Source organism: Solanum stenotomum, chromosome 12, assembly GCF_019186545.1.
Source record: "Solanum stenotomum isolate F172 chromosome 12, ASM1918654v1, whole genome shotgun sequence".
Lineage (NCBI taxonomy): Eukaryota > Viridiplantae > Streptophyta > Magnoliopsida > Solanales > Solanaceae > Solanum > Solanum stenotomum.
In genome coordinates, this window is record NC_064293.1 from 15,733,185 (window position 1) to 15,752,242 (window position 19,058).

Below are 19,058 nucleotides of genomic sequence, written 5' to 3' on the forward strand. Positions count from 1 at the left end.
GATAGAATGAGGATTTTTCTTACTGTTAAATCACAGAGAATGATGGAATTTCGATTTTTTTGGAATGAAGCTTGTATTTTTAATGTTGATTTTGGACATGATTTTCTACTATTTTTAATAGTTCTCCTGTAACTACATAAATGGAACAAAATAACCAATTATTTAAGTGCTTCTGTTTTGTCTTTTTATAGTTCGCAGAGAGAGTTACTTATTTTGTTATCTTCTTTTTGCATATCAATGACCAATTTTAATACTTTAGAAAACTATTACAAAAATTTCATTAGTAGTTGTACACTAATCTCTGGTGAAAATGGTATTGGTAATAGAAGAGAAGTGAGCTTAGTTTCTGGATTTGCTGGTAAAAAAAGAAATAGACAGATTGGATATTCTTGATGATGATATGTAGGTGAGTGTATTTAGTGGTTCTTGAACTTCAAATCTGTTATCACTTTGCATAAGGATAAATAAGAAGATCAACAAAAATGAGATATAATTGGTAATTACTATTATATAGTGGCTATACAGTCATATGTTGTGAATAACTTGAAATTAGCTGTATATATCAAATGCACAAACTTCTAACTCGCTTAAGTGGTAGGGAAATAATTCACAAACAATAGGAGCTGAGGTTAGTTTGCAGATCATGCAGACTGAAATTTATCCCACCGCGTCTAAGTTTTCCACTTTCCCTTTCGATTGAAATTGCAGAACAAAGTCCAATAATTTGTATAATGATACACTTGAGATTTCTTCTGTGTCAACTGTTATTGCTGCTACATTTTATTGCACACTTGAGATTTAATAGTTATTACTGTTACTTATTAGAGGATTTACAATGTCAATAATGTCCAAGTTTGAACAAATTAATAATGTAGAATAATAGGGATGAGGAAGTGATCAAGTATTTTTAATTCAAAATATTAATAACAAAAAAATAAATAAGAGCGGCGATTTGCAAACAACTCCGAGAGGGACGCCTCATACACCTAGATTTTAAAAATGCAACTTCTGTGGGAATAGGATGAAACGTCGTCATGTTGCATGATTCATTGAATGTTCCAATAGGCTTGCATCAACTCTCACCAGGTTTATGTTGCTGTTTGGGAAAAAACTTTGTTTTTAAGTATTGTACAAAGTCTATATATTCACTTTTGCCATTGGTAGCTAATAGTTTGATCTCCTTCTTTTGGTCTGCCCTTTTTGTAATACAGCTTCTTCGTTCTCGCTTTGTGTTCGTGCGGTTGTATAGGCTTCTACCTACAAGGTAATGCTTTCCCTGCCAAAAATAAATTTATGTCAGCATTACGTGCATTTACAACTTTATAATATCAATACTTCTTGCTGATATATTTATTATTCCGTGTGATTATTAATAACTGACAGAAACATACTATTGAAATGCCGAATAAAAAAAAACAAGCACATCCACACTCTGACAAAGCAGAGGGCAGTGAAAAACCTCGACGTCATGACTTATATAAAATGAAGCGCCTTACCAAAAAAGAAGTTGTCTTGCCGAGAACCCAAACCAATTAAACTGGATTGAGCAGACAACATTTCACTGCTGACTCAACCATCTCTACATCTTCCCTCACGCAGCTACATTCTGCTGAACAACATCCTATTCAGCGAGAAGATTGCTTATATCAATTTGAATTAGGTCAGAAAATTATATTGATATTTCTTTAGAAAAATATATTATATAGATATATGCTAAATACATGTACATGACAGGCTCCACATCAACTGCTGATGAACATTGTAATGAAAACACTATAATGACACAAACATCCATAAATTACCATATGTTGAAACCCGTTCCAAAATGTAATTTTTGTGGTGCAAAAAGATTTGAATATGAATCAGTGGGTTTCTATTGCGCCAAAGGTGCTATTAAACTAATTTCTCACCAACTTCCATCAGACTTGCAAAATCTTTACCTACAATATAACGAGAAATCAAAGCTTTTCCGAACTTATATAAGAACCTACAATAACATGTTTGCATTCACATCTCTTGGAGTAAACTACGATAAAGATTTAGCGAAAAGAAATAAAGGCATTTATACATTTAGAGTTCAGGATAAGATGCACCATTTTATAGATAATCTAATACCAAGTGGTGAAAAAATGAAAAATCTTCAGCTATACTATTTTGACAGAGAAAATGAATTGAAAAACCGAATGGCATGTTCTGATAAACTAAATCAACAAATTGTCGAAACTTTAATGGAAATATTACAAGTTAATCCGTATTCTATATTCTTAAAATCTTTAATAAATATTCCACAACTATCTGATTTCTATATTGCTCTTAAATATGATGCTGGTCTAAATCAACGTATATATAACTTACCAACTACATCAGAGGTTGCAGGAATATGGTTAGAACAAAATATTAACAACCATGTTTCCACACCTCATATCAGAATATATACTAAAAGTGATACAAGTCAATTAGTACATTATTATTATGGATTTTATGATTCATTACAATATCCATTATTGTTTCCTCATGGTGAAAATGATTGGCACTGTGGTATTAAAAAAATTAAACCTCTAAGTCCTCATTCGACTACACAAACACACTGTTAAAATGAACAACTACCAAATGTTAACAATATGGCCTCGATTGATGGATTTTTAAATTGAGAAGATGAAATTATGCAAAAAGGTAAACAAAAAAGAGAAACTGTTTCTTGTCGTGAATATTATTGCTATAAACTTCAAATGAGAGATGATGAAAGCATAATTCTGCATTCGGGTAGATTATTCTAACAATATGTTGTAGATGAATGGATCAAAATCGAAACTCAAAGACTTGATTTTACTTATTTTAACCAAGACTTCATAAGAACTGATGTATTAGGAGGGCTTCTGGATGTTCTACGCCGTGGCAAAAGATATGCTTCCCAAGTAGGTAGAAATAGAATAATACCTCCTAGTTTTACCAGTGGTTCTAGAGATATGCGGCGTCGATACATGGCTGCTATGACTTTGGTTCAGCGTTTCAGAAAGCCTGATCTGTTTTTAACTATCACTTGTAATCCCTCTTGGTCTGAAATTAAAGAAAATTTACTGCCAATTGATGAAGCACAAAATAGACCTGATCTAATTTGCAGAGTATTTCGAGCAAAGTTAGAGGAATTAAAAAAAAAATATTGACTGCGCATATATTTGGTAAAGTTGTTGCATATATGTACACAATAGAATTTCAAAAGTGAGGTCTTCCTCATGCTCATTTTCTTATTATACTTGAAGAAAAATACAAAATATTAACACCTGAAGCATATGATCAATTTGTTTGCGCTGAGCTACCAGATCCGAAAAGAAATCCTCATTTATTTGAGCTTGTTCGTTTACATATGATACATGGTCCATGTGGTGCATTAAACCCAACATGCCCTTGTATGAAAAAAAAAAAGGGTTATTGCAAATTCAAATATCCAAAAAACTTTTGTGCACAAACAACTAAAGGCAAAAGTTCATATCCAATCTACAGAAGATGAAATACAGGACAATCTGTAAAAATTGAAAGTCATATTCTTGATAACTCATGGGTGGTTCCTTACAATCCTTATTTGCTCAGCAAATTCAATTGTCATATAAATGTTGAGATTTGTTTTGACATTAAAATTGTAAAATATATTTATAAGTATATATGCAAAGGACACGATAAAATTGCATTTAATTTACACACCAATAATGCAAATATATAAATTGATGAAATAAAAGAATATCAATCAGCTAGATGGGTATCTCCACCTGAAGCTACATGGCGTATATATGCTTTCCCTATTAGTGAATTAACCCATGTGTATACCATCTTCAACTTCATCTTGATGGACAACAACTTGTATCTTTTAAAAGCACATACAATATTGATAAAGTTATAAATAATCCTATGATAAAAAAAACTATGTTGACTGATTTTTTTGCAATGAACAAAGTCAATAAAGAAGCTATCACTTTAAATTTATTATATAGAGAATTTCCAGAATTTTTTGTATGGTCAACTTTATATAGAATGTGGACACGTCGCAAACAAAGAAATGTGATTAGTTGTGTCGTAACCTATCACCCAACTGAGGGAGAAAGATATTATCTTAGGCTGCTTTTAATGAATGTAAGAGCACCTAAATCATATGAAGATTTGCTGACTTTCAATGGAGAATATTGTAGTACATTCAGAGAATCAGCAGAGAAAAGAGGATTGTTACTTTGTGACAACAATTTAACAGAATGTATGTCTGAAGCGGCGGCTTATCAAATGCCATCTAGCTTAAGACATTTATTTGGTGTGTTGCTAGCTTACTGTAATCCAAATAATCCTAAAGAGTTATGGAAAAAATTTGAAAATTCAATGTCTGAAGATTTCAACAAATACCCAGGTCTATCTTCAAAAGAAGTTCGTTATAAAGTACTAAATCATATTAATGATATTCTTTATTCAATGGACCGTGATATTAATGAATTTGACCTAATTTCAGAAATTAGAAAACCTTCTGCAATGGCTAAAGAGGCTAAAGATGTACTTTCCGAAAGAAATATAATTGTTAGTGAAAAAGATTTGCTATTACAAAGGCAATTAAATATAGACCAACAAATAGCCTACAATACAATTCTGAATAGAGTTTTTTCGAATAAACCAGGGGCTTTCTTTATTGATGGCCCAGGTGGAACCGGTAAAACTTTTTTGTATCGTGTGTTGCTGGCTACTATGAGACATCGAGGATTTGTTGCTTTAACAACAGCAAGTTCTGGTGTTGCAGCCTTGCTTCTTCCAGGAGGTCGAACAGCACATTCCCGTTTTAAATTACCTATAGAAATTGATGGAAATTTTAGTTGCAATATAAGTAAACAAAGTTCATTAGCGTCTTTAATTCGAGATGCAAAATTAATAGTATGGGATGAAATTTCAATGGCAAAAAAAGAAATGATTGAGGCACTAGACTGAAAGATTTAATGGAAACAAATATTCTATTTGGTGGAAAAGTTATTGTATTTAGTGGCGATTTTAGGCAAACTCTGCCTGTTGTTCGTGGTGGTAAAAGAGAAGATTTTGTTTCTGCAAGCTTACTTTGCTCTAAAATTTGGAATGAACTTGAAAAACTACAACTGTCCGAAAATATGCGAGCAAAAATAGATCCTGCCTTCAGCCAATATTTGATGAGAATTGGCCATGGAAAAGAAAAAATAAATAGCCAGGGAAAAATTGAAATTCCACGTTCTTTTGTTCTTCCTATTACTGATGAAAAGGATTCCTTAAATATTTTATTCAAACTTGTTTATCCCAATCTATATACATCTGCTTCAAACATTTCTTTCATTACTTCCCGCGCTATTCTAACAACCAAAAACGATTTTGTTGACGAAATAAATGACATGTTGATTATGCAATCTCCATCTAATATTAAAGTATATATTGTTGTTGATGAAACTCTAGACCCAAAAGATCAAAGTGAATATGAAGACTTTATGCATACTTGTTGACACCCGATTTTGACCCTCCCCGATAATAATTAATCTCGAGCTTCTTACAAATGATTTAAAGTAGTTAATTTTAGAAATTTCGAAAAAAAAATATATATAATAGAATAATTTGCGAGTTATTTCAAATAATTTCTCACTTGTTATAATTGTTAAATAATAATATGCTTTTTATATAATTATGTATATAATTAGTGCATTTTATAAATATTGGAAAATAGTCTCAAAAATATTTTGTTTAATTAGATATTTGGTTAGTTTGTTTAGTTATCTAAATAGTTTACAATTTTGAGTTGATTAGTTAGTTTATAATTAAGTTAATTATTATATAATTATGTGTCTAATTAGTATATTTTACTAATGTTTGAAAATTGTCTCGAAAGGATTTTAGCTTTATTTAAATATTTGGTTATTTAGTAGTTTATATTTTTGAATGATCATTTTGTTAAGTTAATTATTTTATTTTATTAAAATTAAGAAGCTCGTTAGTTAATTATATTAATTCATCTTATTTAATTACTAGTCGAATTTACTAATTGACCCAATTTGACTAAATGGTTAACTAACTCTCTACTACATGCCAATTCTCCCAAACCTCACCAAAACCGACCCAATTCCCTAAATGCTCAACCCACCTTTTCTCAATGCTTGCAACAACAATATATATATATATATATATATATTTATATATATTTCCAGCAACAATGCAACAACAGCAGTACCAAAACAGCCCAACCAAGTCAATTTGCCAACTTTCCAGCCCACTCCAACTTTCCCCCCTGACCCAGCCCAAAACAAAAAAATAAATAAATAAATAAATAAAATAAAAACAGACCACTACCAATACATACTAACAATACACAATACATTCAACAACTCCAAACAACGTACAGCCCATAACCGAGTATATACATTGCACACATACAACACTAAACCGACAAACCCCGGCCCACATTTTAAACCCCACTCAGCCCTTTCTAATTCGCAAAAGAAAATTAGAAGAGATTTCCAGCAGCCCCAACGTTCTAAAGCAGCTGGCGGACGGTGTCTTCACATTTTCCGTCAATTAGACGGAAAGCGGTAGCGGCATCAGTGTGCAAAAAACGTACCCTGCGATTTTTTTTGTCTCCTTATTCACGTCCCTCTCAATCCGTACAACACGAGTTTTCTCCCCTTTCCGTTTTCGGAATGGGGCAAAAATTTCAGAAAAAGGATGTTTATCCTTAATGGTGAAAGGATTTTTAGGGATTTTTGAATTTCGAAATGGGCTCTTTGAACCCGAAAATCAGCCCTTTCCCCCCATTTTTTCCGAACCCTAGTTTCTTCTATATATTCCCTTTATTCATTGTAGAGAAAGGGGGTTTTTTTTTTTTTGAGTTGGAAAGTTTTAAACTAAAGCATAGAGAATAGCTTAAGCAAATAGATATAAAATACATACAAAAATACATCTGAAAAGGGGAGAGAAGAGTTGGTTCGGTCAGAGTCTCATTCTTCTATCTTGTTCATCATTGTCCCTTAAGTTGGTTCGAATTCGAGTTGCTGCCTAAGTCTCTTGTTTGTTGTTCATACTCAACTTTTGTGGTGGTGGAAGCTCTGCTGGAGTTCGTTGTCTCAGTTCACTGCCCGAAAAGAGGTAAACTCTTTCTTAGTTTTGTTTACTTCATAGTTCTTTTATGTTTTTCTACTCATGTGTTCCTTGACTAAGTTAGATTTTGTGGTTAGTTCTTCGCTATTCTTCTCGCTGCATTACTTAGTTCATTCTATTTTTGACGAATGTTTAACCTGTTTTGGTGTGGAATTACTATCTTTTGGTTTTTTTTTTTCTGTAGCATCGACAGTTGCTTTATGCGATAGAATTGAGAATGTTTCATATTTTGTTTGCCAAAATTGATCTCTGTCCATGTGTGATTTAATTTAATATAAAATAGAAATAAAGGTCAATGCACCTCAAGCTAGTTCTCTTCCCGTTCTTTTTTTTTATTTATTTATTTGAATTATGTCAATGCTAATTTATTTACTGGTTCCCCTGGTTTCTGTTTTCTTTCGAAATACGGGAAAATTGTCGGAGCTTTGTTAAAGTGATCTTTGCTTTATTCTCGGGGTTAGTGTTCAATGTCTTAAAATGTCTCAAAGTCTGTTTGTATACATGGATTAGCTGTTGTATGCTTTCTTGGCGTTGGTCATAGCCTTCGCATATCTCCTATGTTATGTAAATTAGTCCAGTTGCATACTTAAAACTAGATAGTTAATTATTTTCCCAGTTCTTGCACATAATGAAAACATGAATCAGTGTTTCTTTGCTATCCAAACCATTTCTTTCCTTGAAGTTCATTTAGAATTACTCTTACATATTTTTATTGTCAGGTTTAACTTGAATAAGATGGTAACCTGAAATTTGAGCATAAAATGATTTGTTTCGAATTGTAGTTCACTGATTTTATTTAAGTCTAGTTAGTTTCTTTCTATTTTATTCAACTGTTCTCCCTATTTGTATATTATAAAATGAAGCCTTAGAGTTCTCCATTAAACTTTTCTTCAATTTATATGGGGTTTGCTCAAGTTCTGCGTCCATTTCGAATTAAGAGTTCTTTCCTTTTATTTATTTATTAATTATTGATATGTCAAGAATTCTAGATGTCTGCCTTGTTTGATAGCAAAGCGTATTGTTATTTAGATATGGTTACTTGTATAAGATGTCTACTTATCCTTTTCTTTTCTTTCTTTTACATGAACACACTCTCGTTTGAGTCCAATTGGACTCCCCATCTCTTTGATATTCACCTCTTCGAGTCAACCTCCTTTAAGCCGACTGAAATGGAAGCTATTTTCATTGGGTTTGAGCCTGAGAGACAGCAACAAAAGGCTGAAAATGAGTGGCAGAAATGGGCCAAAAGTCCAAGTTTTGTATTTGTGTTGTAATTGGGCCAAAGGCCTATCTTTTAGTATTATTCTGCTAGTTTTAGGACAGGTGAAATTGGGACCAAAAGCTCAAAGAAAAATTAGCATCTATGTTAGTTTAGGACAGGTTGAAGTGGGCTAAGAATCCCAAATCCGAACTAGGCCCAAGTGTTGGTCCAGGCGAACAGAAAAACCAAACTTGGGCCCGAGTCTCTTTCCCTTTCTATTTTATTGTGTTTGTGTGCTTATTGATATTTGCCACTAATCTTAAGGTCGAAAAATTCAAATCCCCGAAAGACGCTCATTTTGATTTAACAACTTAACTAAATCAGTCGTCATTTAACAAAACTTAAAGAATAAATGTTGCAAATTATCTCACTTAGGTAGTATTCCTGTATTCCCCCTTGTTCAAATCAAATTAAGTCAAACGAATTTAGCCAAATAATTAATTGTCGGATAACCACATTAGTGGACATTCTAGGTGCTTTTAAAACCTTCCTAGAATGTTAATAAGAACCTCGAACCCTTTTTAAGTTTTCACTAGATTTCTGTTTGTCTTTTGAAAACAACAGTTTTCTTGATTTTTCTTAAAAATTAAGTGGCGACTCTCTAAACCAATCAAAATATATTTTCCTTATAAAACAATACTTTAAACCCTCCAGGGTTGCCTCCTTACAAATTTTCTTTAAAAAAACAATGTCCAATTATATTACTAAGAAATCTAAATCCTTCGGTGGGTTTGTGTAATGGAACACGATCAACATGCGATGACTTTAAATCAAATATTATCCGTGCCACAATTTTTAATGGTGATTTCACAGATACTCATGTATTTATTCCAAGAATACCACTATTAACATCACAAGATGAAAAGATACCCTTTCAATTTAAGAGAACACAATTTCCAATACGCTTATGCTATGCTATGACTATTAACAAAGCTCAAGGTCAAACACTAGATTTTGTTGGAATTTATATGAGAGAACTTGTTTTTTCTCATGGCCAACTATATGTTGCATTATCGAGAGCTAAAAGTTCTAACTGTGTTAAAGTATTAATAAGACCGCCAACAGTTGAGGATAAAAATGATTGTTATACACATAATATAGTTTATGATGAACTTATCACAAAATCTTTACTCTAAATTGATACTGCAACAATTTACGGTAAAAACCTCCCCTTATTTGCTTTGACAATTTTACCTTTCAATCATCTTATATTATGTTATGCAATTTTGTTACTATCTATATTCTATTTGCTCATATTCTTATTATGCACTAACAACATCACAATATTATAATCGCAGATCATCTCATGGCAGAAAGATTAACCATAAATGCCGTTACCAGCGAAACCAAAGAATGGACAGTTAAGGTGCAAGTCGTTGATAAGGGCCGACCTAGAGATAACCTGCAAAAAACCAATAAGTATCAACTCATGATTCTTCAAGATGAAGAGGTATGACATTGCTTTCATCACTTCAACTTACATTTTCCTTAATCTTCTTTATCTAGAACTCAATCCTCACTTAAATTAGCTTCACAATTACATTTATCCATGCCTAAGACATTTGCCATTCTCCATTGGTCTTCTCACTGCCTTCTTTTATAGCTCTGTTATTTTTAGCTCACTCATTTTTTCATGAGTAAAGCAAACGCAAGCTCTATTAGTTGTCAAAAATCATAGCCTGCAACCAAAATGGAAATACAATTCAAGTAGAATCCTCTCATTATTCCTGCAGACAATACTAACACTTCAGATTTGACAATTTATTTGAAAATGCTCTTTGCCTTCTGAAGACTATATTTACTTTTACTATCACTTAATATATACCTTCATGTTGCTGGCATACCTCGATGCTTTTCAATCATAAGGTCATATGCAAAATCAGTGAGATGAAATGAGTTTAATTTTACTAATAACATATACATTACTCTTTAAACTTTGTTCATTTACTTTCAACTTCAGACCCCACTCATGGGATCAAATAAGGTATATGATTTTGTCGTCGTCAAATTAGTAATGTTTTGCTCCATTTTGAACATTCTTATTTTTTAATTTATTCATATGATGTTTCTTATATTGTGTTCCACAAGGTCTGATTCAAGTGCTAAGACATCTATTTCAAAATTTCTTACACAAGACAGACACAAAGCTTGAATTTCATAAATAAAATTTTCAAGCTTTAAACTTATTTTATTACACTTTTGAGATGCATCTTCATTCCAATTAATATGGAATGATGTTAGAAAGCTAAATGCATTGTCAACTATATAAAGCTCTCAACATGTAAAGTCGTTGTTGAGAACTCAAATAATAGCATCCACAGCTAAAACAAATAAAAACAATATGTTTATTTGTTGAAAACAACTTTACCTATTAGCACTTCGATTATTATTTTTGCCTTTAAAGCAGTGGAAAACAACTTTATCACATGTTGTTTTATATTTTTTAAATTGAAAATTACCAAAAGCTAAAAAATAGATGTCAAAACAAAATGTGTGGAGAAATGACCCTCGGGCCTTTTGGACAAACTTGATTCTGAAGAAGAAGAACCAGGGGGATGTCTAGACATTTCGATTTGAAAAATCTAATGCCAAGTCACTGTTGGTCAAACTGTCTTAGAATATATGTGCATTCTTCTTCCTTTTCGAGTTCTTGATTACATCCATTATCCCTTCTACAATATCCATAATGTATTTGATATTCTATCATGTTGGTGTCAACTTGAGCTGCTCCAACCTGGCTGTTTTGGTGACAAAACGTAAAATCTTGCAACCATGCCATTGATATGAGTTGTACATTCTTGCATCAAATCTTGCAGATAGTAATGCTAATTTCTCTTTTCTTTCTACACAAGCTTGGAATGAGACTATTATCTTGACTCGCTTTTGGTGGGCATTGTAGTGAACAACTTTTCCTGATTGTTACTGGAATAACTATTCCATAGTAGTGGAAATTGTAAGAAAATTTCTCTTTATATGGGATCATATTTATTCCTAATTGAGCTTGTAAATTACTATCTGCCATCTTTTATAGAATTAAATAATCTCATTGATTCTTAAGTTCTTATATAATTGACCATACTTAATACCAATCGTCATTAAGTGCATAATTATTTATTGCATTATCTGATCTTTTTTTTAATGTGTTTAATTTTTATAATAACTTTTGTGCTCAGTTTTAGAAGAAGAATTTGTGTTCTTCAAATTGTTTACTTGATCCAAAGTGTATTGGTTGAATCTCATGATTTATGATACTCTATTCATCCTAGATATTTCAAATCATTCCGCAGAATTCTCCTTAACATTGTCGTGCATTTGGCATAAACAAAAGATATGAGGTTACATAATCTGTATCACTAATGATCTTTACAGAAAAGTCATTAGTCCAGAAGAGCCAAATTTTATTATTAATGTTAGAATAAAATCCCTGTAGCAGTCTCATGTAGTAATCTACTTGACTTGCTTGGACAAAAAGTTCTTGGAGACTAATAAAAGTAATATTTTACTTATTTTTGATAGTTATGAGCCTTCCAAAAACTGTCAAAATTATTGCACTCCTTGTGTTTCATCAGATTGTATTTATAACTGGAAACTAGCAGCGTTAGACCTATTCATATCTCTTTAACTTCCTTTTTATCTCTCTACATAGGAGTATCTTTATGAGTTAAAGATATTCATTTATTGATGTACATTCTCAGCAAAATTCACCGAATCTTGAATGATTTACCTCTGTTCCCCAAGTAATTTAAATGGTATTTATGTAGAAACCAACACCTGCTTTGTATAGCTTAGCCATTTATGTAGTATTTTTTCTCAACAGTACTAGCCTCAATGAATATTATGTTTGTTCACACTAATTTGTACTTGCAAACAAATAAAGTTCAATAATAGTGTTGCCATGATTAATCATCTGAATACAACAATCGTCCCTTTCTTTATCTACAACACTTCTGCCTGCTACCATCCCTTCCCAGAAATTTTATTATGTGTCATAAATTGACTATCTTCAGACGACATTTGTCCAATGTGTAGCATGCCCCTTTTATGCATCTTTAAGCTATATTCATTGCTGGCACACACATTTTGAAGTTAAAACTTTAAAATTTAAGTTTTGGAAATAACCATGCTTTCTACTTGGAAAAAATTCAACTTCTGCAACTAAAAAAAAACCTTACAAATTTTAAATTAAACACAAATTTGCTGGCCACAAAATAATATAATATGTGAGATTTAACTGACTCAATTGTATTTTCTCTTTTCCATAGGAAACACAAGTCCAAGGAATTATGTATGGCAGCGATATAAAGAGTTATGCTGAATTGTTTCTTCCACACCATGCCTATTTGATATCAGTTGCAAGTGTTACCGAATCAAACCATGCATATGGAATTCCAATCAACACTTTCCTTTGGACAATTGACAAAGGCACTCTCATTGAACCAATAGAAGAAGTTGAGCCACCAGAAGATTCACTGCCACCACCAACACGACTTACTCTTACAATGTTCGACAACTTCCACCATCAACCTGAAGGATTAGAATTTGGTATTACAAAAGTTAACAACTTATACTTCTCATTAACTATAATTGTCTAACAACCTCAATTCTTTTCTAATTTATACACTACTTTTCTCCAAGAAGTCCTTGCCATTGTGGTTAACGTCGCCTTGCCAACATGTGCAGCTAATGGATCAAGAATTTAAGAATTGATTATAATGGATAATCAGTAAGTATACATTTATTATTATTTTCAATTTTTCTGTTCTTCTTTTGAAACTTTTATAACAAATTAACTCCCTTACAAATTCATCCTGACGGCTCTTCTAAAAGAAAAGTCACTCTTAATCAAATCTTTTTACATTTGAATGAACAATACAGAAGGTAAGCTTCAATGAAAAACAACTTTGAATTCTCCATATGCTCACGTCTCAAACTCTAATGGAATCAACTTTTAATATATTTTTTTTCCTCTATTGTAAGATGAACAGTAGCTCTCTTCTCTTTCTATTAGAACACCACCATAAGTTTTTCTCTCTTTTTTCTTTTTATTGTCCAGTCTTCTCAGACATCAAACTGTTAATTTAAGTTAAATTCATTAACTAAGTTATTGAAAAAAAAACTAATCTTTAGGCTGAAAAAATTGATTTGAGTTGCATTTGTAAAATAATTGTTCAAAAAAAAAAACCAATCTTCAGGCTGAAAAAATTGTTTTGAGTTGCATCTGTGAAGTGACTATTGGGTAAAAACCTTAATCTTTTGGCTTAAACAACTATTTGAATTACATTTCTAAAGTAACTATTTGAAAAATACTTATCTTTACGCTGATTGCATACGAAATGATCTCTCTGCCAGCTCATATATAAGTCTGTTCCTTAGCTAAATAGATAAAAATTGTCTTTCTTTCGGTTAATGTCATTTATGAGCTCTTTCATTTTGCACTATGGTTGTATTATGCTTACATTCTCCCAATTTTCCTCCTCCAATGGCTTTTTACCTCATTCAATTTGATTGCAATACTATTCTCTTTGTAAAAAAACAATACAACAGCTGCAATCTTTTTTTATTCTTTTTACCCCAGGAAGAAACCCAAAAAGCTTACACTTTGGGAAAGCTTCATTGATCATGTTGGAATATATATTGCGGAACAACTTAATCAATATCCAATCATCCTGGCCAGAAAAATTGCAAAATCAAAATCATATGCAGGTAAACTCACACACTAATATCATATTCTTACAAATATCAAAGCACTTAACTTACATTCAACCATTCCAATATATAGGATTAACAAGCAGGTTTGCCACAACAATTCAAATCAATCCTCCATACCCACAGGTTGTTGCACTCAGAAAATGGTATTTACTTCCACAAAAATTAACTACCAGCAAATACATATGCATATCCATAAACTCACATTTACTTGTTTAAATTTATATTCCTGGGGCCACATCAAATGAACAATTGTTGATCGCATACACCAAAAAGAATATAACTTCAACGGGTTCTCTTCAGCTTATTCCTTTTGAAGATGAGATCATATCAATTGCCGATGCACATCAACATCTTCTGGTAAGAACAAATGCAAATTCCACAGATCATCATGTTGTATGTTTCTTCACACTTTCCCACAATCTTCCAGGGCCAAATAGTTTGCATACAAGCTGAATTTTCGCTATTGGATGAAAATCAACAATTCTATATTTTTGCCTGTTCAACATGCAAACAAATCTTTACTAGGCTTCGTTCACAGAGGAGATTCTATTGTGCAACTTGCCGCCGTTCCGCAAATCTTATTCCAAGGTATAACAATCACTAAGATATCTTTAATAAAACTTCAAGCAGTGCATGTTCAATAAAAAAACATTTTTTCCCTCTTACTATCCACGTTTATTATCATCACTAACCTGCAGACAAATATCTTCTATTTCTAAACCATTCAATTCTATTTTTCACTTACTATAGAAGTTTATCTGCACCCTAAATTCTTCTTTTTGCCTTTCCACCTAAATGCATTTTTATATGCTTTACTTCCCGACTAACAGCTTTAAATCATCCTCTTATCTACTCTTACAACAGATGCCAATTTGACATCACCATCACAAACAACAGTGATTCAGCAACAGCACTAATCGCAGACGAAGCTGCTGAAACAATGTTTCATCTCACTTCAGAAGAAATCTACGACATTCGCTGCACTAAGGTATATATTACAGCTAATTAAAATAAATACAATATAAATGCCTATTGTTAACTAATCTTTTCTCATCCATCAAAATTCAAACGCCTCCCAGAAACAAATGTTGCCTCTTGCAAATGTGACAAGACAATTAACTGGAGAGACATTCACCATTCAAGTCAAAAAGTCATTTGCTAAAACTATGGATGGAACTCTTGCAAAATTAATTATCTTGTCGTATGTGGAAAAAGAAAACATCATCACCAGCTCCAATGAACACAGCAGCAAGCAGCAAAAGGAAAACTGGAAAAGACAAGGAAGAAGCTACTTCCCATCGTAGGCATGCTCCAGAGCCCAAAACTCCCCCTCCAAAACACTATAACAAGGTATATAAACTTCTGCATAAAACTATGCCATTTTAACTTTTCAGAACTCCTACTTCCTACTTTCAAAACTTCAACTAACAGCTGCATTTTAATTTTTTTATCAGTGAAAAACCATGCCACCTGCGTTTTGCAATATGGTTGGAGCCATTTTCTATCGCTGCAGCAACCATATCCATAACAAATAGCTTTCCTTTTGCCTATGTAAATAAAATGTACATACCTATATTATAGAACTTGGCTCCAACACCTAATATATAATTTTGGTTGTGCCACAGTTGTTATATATTTAATATGCCATCTTCATATATGTGCCTCCCTTGAAATGTTGGGCACGTACCACCCACTTCTAGTATGTTAATACAACGCTGTTAATATCTCACTTTTATTTGTTGTTTAATAGATAAAATGTGATTTTTCAACGTTTCTTGTTAATATCTCACTTTCGCTCTCTTCTTCTCTGTTTTCTACTCCTCTGTTTCTTTTCTTTTCGATAAAAATATGGGGATGAATATTGATGATGAACAGCTCCTCAAGTATCTTATCAATTTTGTTACTGGTATGCATGTTCAATGCTATGAAATTCGTCTTGTAGACTTGTATGGCAACAAGAAGCCATCTCAGTTATTCGTGACAACGACTACTTTTAATCATCATCATCATGTCTTCACTCAATTAAAGAAAAAAACTAAGAACTTCAACAGGGCAATTGTTGGCTCATGGAAAGGAATCGAAACCAGTTTACAACAAGAAAGGATTAAAGAAAACCTTCCGTTTTGATGAAAAAAAATCATGTGTGGATTATGAAAGAATATCGTCTTTGTGAGACTACGTGGTCAAATTCGACATGAGGAGGAATTTGCTGTATGTCGCATTACCAGGAGTGTCAATTCGGATCAGAATTTTGTGTCCCAATTTCTTCATCACAATGTCAAGAAATTGTGAAATCCTTTCCTCAAGAAAATCAAGATTTGAGACGATCCAGTGTAAATCCATCTGATCAGTTAAACCGTACTCAAGTTAGTTTAGTTTTCAAAGAATCAAATGTGACTGCTGCAAAAGAAGATGAATGCTCTATTCCTCGTCCTGATTATTACAAAAAACTTGATGCATATGCTGCCTCTGAACTTGAATCAATGGTTCCTTACATTCCGGAACTTGAAGCTGATTCTATCTTACAATTGTTAGCTGCAAATGAATCTTGTATCACACTTTTGTAATCTAAAAGGGGAACTTAGTGAATAAAATGAGTTACTGTTAGAGAACGATGTTGAGCACACTAAAGGATGCTCTCTTTCTTGGGATTTCAAAAACAAGGAAGACAAGACAAGTTGCCCTTCTAGCAGTATTATCAAAACCGTGCTTAAGTCCTGAAGTGAGGCTCAAACGTGTTAGCACTTAGTCTCGCTTAATGTACGCTTTAATGTCATCATTAAGATGCTAAGACATATTTTTCCTTACCAACCACTTCTAAAGAGGCAACACTAAACTATTAGATCATATATTTGTCATTCATGCTTATAATTATTAGTCTTAGACTATACATATATATTTGTATTTTTTTTCTCCTCCTGCGCCTCTTTTCATTAAAGAAAACGTTTTCTTTACGCTTTTTTCTTTTGATAACGCTGCCCTCACTCTTACATAAGGAAGGAGAGAAGTAGAAAAACTTTTGAAGGAATTGAAAATAACTTTGTATATTTGAGGTAGTCTCTTGTCTTTAACCTCTTTTTGGTTCACATGCATGTATAGATGATTGTGTAACTTTTGTAGAGAAACATTTTTATAGTGGATTCTCTACTTTCTGGCATACTGCTTGCATACAGGATTTTTTCCAAAATTAATCTATACCTTATCAACCAAAGAAAATAATGCGACTACTTCTCTAATTGTTTGACATATGTTTCCTCTACAATTTGCCAGCACACATAATTCATGAAAACAAGTGCACATCATCAGTGATAGAAATTAGTTACACTCAGAGGAACCAACGTCATTGACCACTAGACCACACCCTATCCTTCTAAATCTGTCTCTTGCTTATTGTAATCAATTAGATAAGGAAATAACTGATATCTTATTCCATGAAGTAACAAAATTATATGTATAAAATACAGAAACCCCAACAATTTAGGTGCTAATTACATTCTTTCCTGAAAGTTTCTCAAATTACAATAATTTCGGATTTTTCAGAACTCGCGGATACATTGCTCCTTCACCCGATACATAACAAGTGGTAGAAATTTTTAGAGATTATGTTATCTTATATCGTGTCAATATATATTACAAGGAATATAACTATATTCATTTTTCAACACTCCCCCTCCAGTTGGAACATAAATATTGATCATGTCTAACTTGTTGCAAAGATACTCAACTCGAGTTTCATTTAAAGCTTTTGTGAGCAATTCTATCAGTTGCTCTCCCGTCTTCACATAACCAGTGAAAAGTTATCCTGAATCTTCTAGCGAATAAAATGACATTCAACCTCAATATATTTAGTTTTTTCATGATACATTAGAGCAACTTGATTATCACTAATCACATCAAAGTTTTGTCGGTGTATAATGCTTCAACTCAATTTCAATTAAAAGATGATGTTTCCAGATAATCTCATACATAGACTACCACATAGCATTGTACTCGAATTCTGCACCGGATAGAAATATGACATTTTGCTCCGTATTCCTTTATAATACTATGTTCCTTCCAATAAAGACACAATAGCCAATAGTAGGTTTTCTATTAATTTTGAATCCAATCAATCCAGTCAATATTTTGCAAAACACTCAACACGAGTATGAGCGTGGTTCCTATACAATATGCCAAATTCATAAGCTCCTTTCTCCTTTGGTCTAAAAATACCATCAACCCAAATTTAATTTAATTGAACTCCTTTACTACTAATTAGTCAATTCATTTATTTGTTCTAAAAGACAAATTATTTTTTTTACAAATTCTTAATTTTAGCTCATCCCAAAATATTTAAATCATATTTGAAATGAAAAATAAATTATTCATGTTATCACACTTTTTAGTAACAAAAACTAAATAAAATAAATCAAATTTAGCTAATTAATATATTCATAGACTTCACCATTTATCATAACACTAACTAAAGAAAATTTTACTTACTATACTAAAACAATAAAAGGCATATTTTTAGTTAACGGTCACTAACTAAAAATTATGTGTGAGTTTCTAAAAATGGATTCCAATCCTAAAAAAACTCGCTTAATCCATTAATTTACACGGTTTGTCTCACTATACATACCAAAGGGCCAGTTGGATTTTTTTCTTAAATATCCGTTTCTTCTTTGTTTGTTTTTGGTAAAATATGGGGATGAATTTTGATGATGAACAACTCATGATCTCTCTTCTAAAATTTGTTAGTGGTAGCTCTGTTCAATTTCAAGTTGTCGACTTGTATGGCAACAACAAACCCTCTCAGTTATTCGATACCACCACTACTACTGCTACTGAATATCATGTTTTTACTCAGTTAAAGAAGAAAAAAACAGGGAATGGTAAGAACTTCAACAGGGGAATTGTTGGTGGTGGCGGCTCATGGAAAGGAATTGACAATAGTAGACCAGTTTACGACAAG

The 19,058-nt window shown here is 32.3% G+C and overlaps 1 protein-coding gene across 1 annotated transcript; it reads left to right on the forward strand.

The window, feature by feature from the left end:
- The first annotated feature begins 1,214 nt into the window (after positions 1-1,214).
- On the forward strand, positions 1,215-12,987 carry LOC125847155 (uncharacterized). Its single transcript, XM_049526840.1, has 3 exons — positions 1,215-1,264; positions 9,694-9,845; positions 12,658-12,987. The coding sequence occupies exons 2-3, from the start codon at positions 9,702-9,704 to the stop codon at positions 12,985-12,987; spliced, it is 474 nt and encodes a 157-aa protein (XP_049382797.1). The 5' UTR covers positions 1,215-1,264; positions 9,694-9,701.
- Positions 12,988-19,058: the final 6,071 nt, after the last annotated feature.